Source organism: Parasteatoda tepidariorum, chromosome 5, assembly GCF_043381705.1.
Source record: "Parasteatoda tepidariorum isolate YZ-2023 chromosome 5, CAS_Ptep_4.0, whole genome shotgun sequence".
NCBI lineage: Eukaryota > Metazoa > Arthropoda > Arachnida > Araneae > Theridiidae > Parasteatoda > Parasteatoda tepidariorum.
In genome coordinates this window covers 38,609,121-38,619,029 of record NC_092208.1, presented here as the reverse complement: position 1 = coordinate 38,619,029, position 9,909 = coordinate 38,609,121, and the positions used below count along the sequence as shown (strand labels likewise).

The window sequence follows — 9,909 nt, the reverse complement described above, 5'->3', positions numbered from 1 at the left end:
TTAAAAATGTGCCAACCATCGTACCCCAGTGTGTGGGTGCTACATCTTGCTGTAAGATGTAATCCGTAGAATCAGTATTTAGCTGTGGCATAAACGTACCTCAAGCATAAAATTTTAATCAAGATAAACATTTGACGTATCGCTTCGCTCACAGAAGAAAAAAGGACCGTACAATTTACGTGATGAGATCGCGCTGAATACATTAACTTTCGCTAAGTCACGTTCATGTTCAATTACAGTGGGAGGCTTCTCCTTACCCATTCACCTTCCCACTTAAGTTGAAGGTATCTCCATCGCTAAAAATGAGACGATCAGTCATTGTTTCACGCTTTCCAGCATAAACGTAGCGCAAATTCACACGGTTGCCGTAGTATTCCTGTTTCAATTGTTGCACAAGTTGAATTCTGTACGGTTTTAGTTGCAGTCTCTGTCTGAGAACATGCCATACCGTTGTTTGTGGCTTTTGTAACTCCCTATTGCCTTCGTATGTCGATTTTTGAAGTTCTAATACGCAGAATGCTTTCTGCACGGGACTTGCCATTTTCACTAATGAGCTCGCGCATCTTCTTCACTGCTGTTGCGCCTGACGTAAAGAAATTTTGAAGTTCCATCTACATTTAATGTTGATTTAATGTCTTTTTTATTAAATATTTATAGCTGTTTGTAATCGCTATATTAATTTTGAGTTATCCTGTAGTTTTCAGCTACTCTAGCTAAAGTTGATACGTTTCTTCTAAATCATTCCGGTACAATTTAGGTGCAAACATCAAGCAAAGTGTTAAGTCCTAAACAATAGTTAGCTAGTAATAAAACAAGAAGAACATAACAGAATAAATTTATTAGTGATTATATAAATAATTAAATAATATTTAATTGCTTTAGTTCAGGGGTGTCAAACTCAGAAGCTAACTTGGGCCAAATAAACAATGCTTAACTTTAGGGGGGCCGCAAAAAAGAAAAAAAATTAATGTTCATAGAAACAAATATTTTTATTTTGAATTGTAATAAACATGTATAAAGTTAAATTATTGTTTACGTCCTGATACTTGACATCTCTTCTCTGCTACTATCTTTTCTATTTCGGGAGAAATTTTATTGGCTGAGACTACTTTCAAAATTGACCCTACGTGAGCGTTATTAATACGGTTTCGGACAGGAGATTTATTTTCATTCATAACAGAAAAAAATTGTTCTCACTGGTAGAACTTCCAAACATGGAAATAATTTTATACTCGAATTTTCGAGCATTTTCAAACCTTGCTGGTAAATATTTGTGAAATTCAGGCACACCCACTTCAATGAATTTTGCCTTCAAATTTGAGTCGCACTGAATCTCAATTACTGCCATTTGCATATAACTGGGTACTGAGTCTATATTTATTGAGAAAATCGAAGAACCTTGTTTCAAATTCTGTTCTAAGATTTGAAATTTTTTTCTGCGTATTTTTGTACAATGCAGTATCTTCTTAACTAGATTTGTTCTTGTTGCACGTTAAGAAGAGCGTTAAATCTTCATTTTTCAGTTGCCTTTCCCAAAGAAATAGTTTACATTTGAATGCTTTAATTCTGTCAAACATGTTCGTAATGATCTAATCCTCGCCTTGTAACAATAAATTTAAATCGGACAAGTGTTTGGTTATATCAACCATGAAAGATAAACCTTGCAACCATATTTGATCGGAGAACAAGCTTGTATCTTGATTTATAGTTTGTAAAAACTTACATATTTTTTCTTTCAAATCCCAGAATTGTTTGAGAACCTTGGAGCAAGATACCCAACTTACCTCGCTATAGTAGGATAAACCTGATTATGTACTATCTAATTGATAGCTTAGTGTGAAACGGACACCATTTCAGTCAATTAGAATTTTAGATTTTCGCGCGTACAATTTATAAATAAAGTATATTATAATTTTATATGCTGGTTTCGTTTCAAATTCACATTTCTATTTTATTTTTAATTTGCCTCGGATATATTGACTGGGCCACAAAATTGTTCATCTCAGGCAGCATGCGGGCCGCGAGTTTGACACCCCTGCTTTAGTTACACAATGTTCTTTCACAGGATGATCAAAAATTACTCGAAAAATATTTAAAACCCAATAACTTAGATGAAAGCTTAACGCAAGTACATTGCGACTTGATTCTTCTGCAGGGATCTCCATTGTTATGAGAGCTTCCTATTTTATTTGCTCAATACTTTAGTAATCAGAGTAAGGCCGGGATAGCTTGGTTGGTAAGGCGTTGGGCCCATGACAAAGACTCCCCGTGTAATTGGTGACTGGTGCACCTTAAATCTGTAGGGTCAAAAAGTCATCCATGTTCCCATAACAAATCATACCTCTGGGGGTACTGAATTAGAGATTGATGGTTCTCAGGTTCAGGTCAAAATTACGATCTGTAGATGAATGTATGAATGGGTCCATCTTATAAACGGATTGTGACTGTGTATGGCTAGATTCTGGTTTTCCGTATTCTGGGCTATAGATGGCTCCTTTGAAAAACAAGAAACGCCCCCTCTGCCTCAAATAAGCTTGGTTTCTCCAAACAGGCTTGTTGGATCGGCGAGTGGCATTAGAAACAGCAACAGAAATCAGCGTTGGTACTGATAGTCGTCGTTGGCGGTGGTATATATTTCGTCCCATTAATTTGAAATCTCTAAGATAAAGCCCCAATCTCTAAATCAGTATTTCAGACAAATGAAGAAAATTAAGTCGTGGTGACTCAGGAGATAGAGCGTTCTCCTTCCAAAGAGGTGAACCGGTTTACGAATTCCGGCGATTGCTGGTAGATACGAATTCCCCAGCCGGATAGCAACGACTATAATGCTGATCTAAAATATTTTCAGTGATAGAGGGATCATGAGTTAGAGGCCCCTTGCAGTCAGGCTAACCGATTGAGGTTTTCCTCTCCGTGTAACGCAAAGGCGGTTTAGTTATATCAAAAAGTTCTCGATGAAAATCAATACTTGATCCTGAAGTTCTTTCCCCTTCTGGATTAGGTTCAAAATTACAAAGCTCCGAGCAGAACATCGGTAGATCGTAAATTTAAAAAATTTGGTCTGTTCAACGATGGTTACCAAAAAAATAAAGAAAATTGTCATGAATCATCATCGTTTTAAATTCACCAAAGTTAAAAAAAAGGAAAAAAATTCTTCAATATCTTTACAGATATTTAGCAGATGTACGAAATACTTTTTCTTATGTGTGTAATTTAGAGAACTATTGTGACTGCGTTTTGATTCCCCCTCCCCTCAAAAATTGGACACCTGATAACGCCCATGTTGGTATGGTTTAAGCAACATTTATCTACATTGTCAATAGAAAAACAACATTTGCTTCAAAAAAGAAATAGCTTATTTTAAAACAAATGCAGTTTTTCCATTGACGAACATAGCATTTCTTTTTATTAGTTTGTTTTAGGATGGGGAAAAAAAATCTGCTTAACTCTAATAAAATCTTGATTTGGAATGGCAAACAAGGTAAAAATGGTCCTATCTAAAATAGTGAGGCAAGTGACTGAAATTTCACTTTCCTAAAATTTAACAAAAAATTAGTTTTTAGGAAGTTTTTAAAATTACGGACAGTTTGATTAAAATTCAAGATAATTTGTGACTTTCGTCAAGAAGTCCAAGTATCCTTCAGTCAAGTTACAGTAGGGAATATTATCTGATAGTTAAACAATATAAAGTAACGCCTACTTTTTACTTAAGCTTCAATTGGAACTGTGAGCAGCTTATTTTAACATACGAGCTGAACTGAAAAAAAAAAATCGCAATTTTCTAAAATTTGATCGAATCTACAAGCTGTTAGTCATTACAATTCCGAAAGAATTCTAGGAACCGGGGTGGATCGGGGGATAGAGCGTTCACCTTCCAATGAGATGATCCGGGCTCCAATCCCAGCGAAGGCTGGTAGATGCCAATTACTCACCCTGCTCGCACCGACCACAATGCTGACGTAAGATACCCTCAGTGGTAGACGGATCATGGGTTAAAGTACCTTTACCGTCAGGCTAACAGTGGGAAGTTTTCGTCGTTTTCCTCTCCATGTAACGCAATGCCGGTTAGTTCCATCAAAAAGTCCTCCACGAAGGCATATTTTTCCCAATATTTGATCCAGGAGTGCTCTTGTCTTCTGGATTAGGTTCGAAATTGCAAGATAACGGAGTTGAACATTAATAGTCGTAAGCCCCCCCCCAAAAAAAAAATTGGGAAAAAATAATTATGAATTCTTTACTACATTCAATTAGAATAATACTAGGAAATGTTTTAATAATGCGGTGAAAAGTAAAGCCTACTTTCTATTCGCAAATAGTTTAAGCTTCAGAATAAAATTTCTCTTTTCTAAAATTTGATGAAATCGAAAAGATTTCAGATATTTGGACTATTTGCGAAGAATTCCGTATATTTATAGTGACTTCCGAATATTATAGTGACTTTGGACAAAATGATATTGGATACAAAATGATATATAATACTGTATGACAGTGTTTCCCAAAGTGTGGTACGCGTACCCCCAGGGGTACGGGAACAGTTTAGCGAGGGTACGCGTCCTTATGCGAAATATCTTGCAATAAACGAAAATTTCAAACAAACTTATTTAAAAACAAAGCTAGCCATGAAAATTTACGATTACGTATTTTTCTATTTGCTATTTTTTGCGGAGTTTGCAGTTAATAATTAGTGGTGTCAACAGCCAGTTGTGATTTTTAACTTTTGTGCAATTTTTTTTATAGTAAAAAATACACTCATTTTTTTATTAGTGGTACACAGCATTACGAAAAATTTAGAAAGGGTACACAAAAGTCATAAGTTTGGGAAACACTGCTGTATGAGATGGAAAGTAATGCCTACTTTCTACTGAAAGCTTTGCAGTTGCTAACAGCATACGGTGGCATTAATACTATGTTGGACGGCTTGCGAGGTGAATAAAATTGAAATTTAATAAAATCTGCTAGGCATAAGTTGTTGCAATTTTAAAAACTTAGACAGTTTGAGATTTCTAGATAGTTTTGTTACTTTCGGCAAGACAAATTTGAAAAAGTATTAATGAGAGAAAGTAACGCCTACGTTCTACCCATTCATTAAAATAAAATTTTGTATTCCTAATATTTAACAAAATCTGATAGGTATAAGTTGTTTAAATTTTAAAAGAAAATGGGAGCACTTTTAGAATATAGTTGTGACTTTTATAAGTAATGTTTTTTCTTTGTAATATAGTATTTGACGGGAAGTAATGACATATACTTAACATATTTCATTAATATAAAAACTACTCAAAGTCTTACTTGGAATTGCGAAATGAAATAGTAATGAAAAAAGCGCGTTAACTAAATACAATCTTCTTTTTCAAAATTTTACTAAAATCTGCAATGAGTTATTACAATTTATAAATTAAGAGAATTTAAAAAAAGTTCCAGAATTTTGGGAACAGCTGCAAATTGTTCTATTATAGCATATTGATTTTCGCTTTTTATTAGCGACGGAGTTATTATTCATATTTATTTCTCTTTCTTTTTCACAAAGACAACAACATGCCCTTACGAAGAAAGTATTAAGCGTTTTCTGGTAACAACTGATGCAGAAGATTTGCGTGTAGACTGTAGAAGGGTGAGGTTTTAGTTTCAAATCTAAAATCCTGCCTTACTTCGCTACCAATTAAGTGCGATACTCATACTTCTCAAGAACAATCGTACCTTCCACGCTCAGATTTTAGCGCAGAAAGCTTTGATAATTTAGGACTTGTAGCCAGTTGTATTTGCACATTCTTAGACAAAATTTTTGAAAATACTATAAACTTTCAAATACTTATATACTGGTAGATATAAAACTAAAGTTTTACTTGTATTTTTTATACATTAAGTTTTATGAATGATAATGCAAGGAAAACACTTTAAATCAGCGTTTCTCAACCTTTCAGTATTCGCGGCCCAGTTTTCAATCATAATTTTCATCGCGCCCCCCACTTACAGTAAAATTTATACAACAATAATGTATATTGAGTATTTTGAATTCTGTCCTTAAATTATTTTTAACTAACTGCCAAAACAAAAGTAAAACAAAAGCCAGCAGCAATTGAGATTGTAGAAACTGTGTTTGGAGTTAATTTTTCAAAACAATTACAGTCCANAAAGATTAAAAGAATCGCTAGTGACTTCACACAAGAACTATCAATGTAAAATCAATAAACAAATTATACACTCTGAAAAAACAAATATCTTTTTCAAAATCGGGAAACTTGTTCCTACCAACAAGACACTTAAAGTGCCTTTTTAAAAGACGTTTGCCAGTCTAAATGTTTTTTCTAAGGATAATTTGAGTAAGTGAAAAAGTGATTTCAATATATGGCTCACCTTTGGAACCTGTGGGAAACCTTAGGCGCAGAAGCTACAATTTTGAAATTGTACTACAAAATAAATGAAATTTTATTTTACAATTAAAAGTATACGTGGTATATATTAGAGATAGATGTAAGATGTTACAGAAAAAAATTCAGCCACACAGACTTAATCAGAAAATTAGAAAAAATCCTCAAAGCACCTTAAGTTTTGATTTAATAAGTTGTTTCACTTTAATAAGTTATTAAACATGTCGAAATATATTTTGTTTTCTATTAGTATGTGCGCTTTCCTTTCATCCAGTTAATCAATTTTTTTAAATAATATTTTCTCTTGAATATTCTCGCGCCACCCCTCTAGTGTGCTCGCGCCCCCCTAGGGGAGCGCGCCCCATAGGTTGAGAATCGCTGCTTTAAATTGTTTTGATGGCGTAGAACTAACTCACTTTGATTGCCAGAACTTTAATAAACTTACGATATTTCATAGTATGCTTTTAGTTGCAGGAGCCTAAATAAAAGTAAATTTTCTAAATGTTCAAATATTTTCATAAGATCTTAAAAATTTTAACCTTCTGGACAATATTTATTTGAAAATTAAATTTTATTACTATAATAACGTTACAATAATATGTTCTTTGTAAAAGTTTTAGTATCGCTAAAATTCTGGGGTTTGATTTAATTTTATATCTGACACAAAAAAAAATTTCTTCTGTTATTTTAATGTATTTCAAGAATTAAATAAAGTCAAATATTAGTTATTGAAACTTATTAATAATTAATAACTTATTATTACATTGAATATTACGTGTAATTATGTTAAGTAATCCCATTCATTAATTGTATAAATCCTATTTATACCCATTAATTAAAAAGCTAGTTACATCAACTTAATTATCGTATCTGTGACCGGCAAAGTATGAAATGCTGGCATTATATACAATGCCTAGGCATTATATATAATGTCTGACATTTTTAAGCAAAGTATGAAATATGAGAAGTATTACATACTTTGCCTAAGCATTATATATAATGCCGGATGCTATTTAGGCAAAGTATGAAATAAACGTCCTGATGAGGTTATTACGTAAATGAAGTGTTAATTTTAATGTGAATGACCGAAATCTAGGGTTGTTGGCTTTCACCGGTGAATGTTGACAATCATATAGTCGCTTTGGTGAATGTCCGAAATATTTATTACATCCGATTTGATATTAATTTATTCGAGGATCTAATTACATTTATTCGATATTTTAATACTTACTAATGACAGATTAGAAGAAGCATCAGTGTTTGGAGTATCGGGCAAATGTAAACCGGGCTGTGGCCCTTGGCCTTAAAAAAACATCAGTGTAGGGTATACCGGGCAATGGTTTTTAAGGTCAAGTGCCATTGCCCAGTATACACTTGCCCGGTATACTCTACACTGATGTTTTTTTAAGGTCAAGGGCCACTGCCCGGTATACCCTACACTGATGTTTTTTTAAGGTCAAGAGCCACTGCCCGGTATACCCTACGATGATGTTTTTTTAAGGTCAAGTATCATTGCCCGGTATATATTTGCCCGATACTCCAAACACTGATGTTTCTTCTAATCTATCGTCAGTAAGTATTAAAATATCAAATAAATGTAATTGTATCCACGAATAAATTAATATCAAATCGGATGTATTAAATATTTCGGACATTCACCAAAGCGACTATGTGATTGTCAACATTCACTGGTGAAAGTCAACAATCACCGATTTCGGTCATCCACAGTAGCATGCACATCTAGTTGATCTAGCTTGGGATTTATCAAGCTTATCGAATGGTAAAATTTTAGCGAGATTGAAAAATTTAACGTGATCTCAAACATAGCATACCTAACTATTGCTATAGATCAGTGTTCCCCAACCTTTTTATCACAGCGGACCTGTCAACGTTTGATAATTTTACCACGGCCCACTGAGGGGGGGGGGCATTGATTGTTTATATTTTAGATTATTTTGATTTTATAATTTTAATTTAATTGTATTTAAACATACCTTTAAAATAAAATACAGTTACACCAAAAAATAAAGTGATTTAACATTTTAACTTACTTGAACGTTACATCAATGAGAACCCTGAGCTTGTTTCTTTGCAATAAGACGGCTCCATATGGGGGTAATCGGAGACAATGACACCCGAAGTGTGTTGCTTATCTCCAGTTTATTCCGTCGCTTTGTTTTGGTTGCTGTTACTGCGGAAAATCCTGCTTCACACAGATAGGTTGTCGGAAATGGCAATAGGGATTTAAGTGCTGTGGTGGCAATCTCAGGTTATTCTGCCAAGACTTTAATCCAGAACACCGGCAGAGTTGTTGTTTCGAACGTAGTCTTAAGGCCGCCGTCATTTGCAATCTCAAACAGTTGATCTTCTTGCATTGACAAGCTAGATTCGCCCGATTTGTTGGCAAATGGGTCGCGGATCCATTCCTTACCAGTTCGTGGGTCTTTTGTGGTTGGGAAGTAGCGCTCGAACTCTTTTAAAAGCAAAGACAGGTGATCGCGAACCAACTGGGAGAATGAATCTTCAGGCTCTGTCTCTCCTAAAATACCCGCTAATGTCTGAAACATGTCGAAAATGCCTCTGTTCACGCGTCGTCCCCATAACTCCAGTTTGGCTTTAAAGGCAGCCACTTTGGCAGCCAACTTGAAAACAGTTGTCAGTTTGGTGACCCATACCTTGTCACTGAAATGTACTGCCAGCGGTGACTTCTTTTCTAAGAGAAATCTTTGCAATGGCTCTCGCAATTCAACTACTCTCAGTATCGATTTTCCTCTGGATAACCATCTTATTTCTGAGTATAACAGAAGGCATCTGTACTCTGCGTCCATCTCCTCACAAAACTGCTCAAACAGGCGCGAGTTAAGGGCGTGTGCTTTGATGTAGTTAATAAGTTTAACGACATCAATCAATACGCTGTTAAATTCTGGTGACATTTTGCAGCTTGCTAGCACTTCCCTGTGAATGAGACAATGTGTAGCTTCACTCTCTGGTGCAACTTCCTTAATCCGAGCAGTTAAACCAGATAGACGTCCGGTCATAGCAGCAGCTCCGTCTGTGCATATGCCTACACAAAAGGACCATTTTAGTTGTCTTGATATATAACCATCCAGTGACTTGAACAGTTCTGCTCCTGTGGTGTTGGTTGGCAAAGATAGTGCACATAACAAATCCTCATGCACATCTTCCTGATATAGATATCGCACATAAACAAGTAGTACTGCCTTGCTGTCAATATCTGTAGATTCGTCAACCTGGAGTGCGTACCACGGTGATGCATTAATCCTCTCCAACAATTGCTTTTCAATGTCTTCGGCTATTTCCTCAATGCGCCTAGTCACAGTGCTAGCCGACAAAGGCACATGTGCTATCTTTTCCACAGCAGCTTCTCCTAGTATTTCACGGCAAATGTCTTTAGTGGCGGGCAAGATTAATTCTTCACCAATATTGAATGGCTTTTTAGCTTTAGCAATGCGGTTAGCCACCAAATATGATGCTCTTAGTGCACTCTCCTTTATTGATGTGGTGGCCATCATAAATTTTT

At 35.2% G+C, this 9,909-nt stretch overlaps 1 protein-coding gene across 1 annotated transcript; it reads right to left on the bottom strand.

Moving 5' to 3' along the window:
* Positions 1–8,638: 8,638 nt before the first annotated feature.
* LOC139425637 (SCAN domain-containing protein 3-like) lies at positions 8,639–9,898 on the bottom strand. The gene has a single exon (XM_071181037.1). The coding sequence runs from the start codon at positions 9,896–9,898 to the stop codon at positions 8,639–8,641; it is 1,260 nt and encodes a 419-aa protein (XP_071037138.1).
* Positions 9,899–9,909: the final 11 nt, after the last annotated feature.

Excerpts from the sequence above, each read along its gene's own strand:
- LOC139425637 (XM_071181037.1), bottom strand. The coding sequence starts at position 9,898 with ATGGCCACCACATCAATAAAGGAGAGTGCACTAAGAGCATCATATTTG.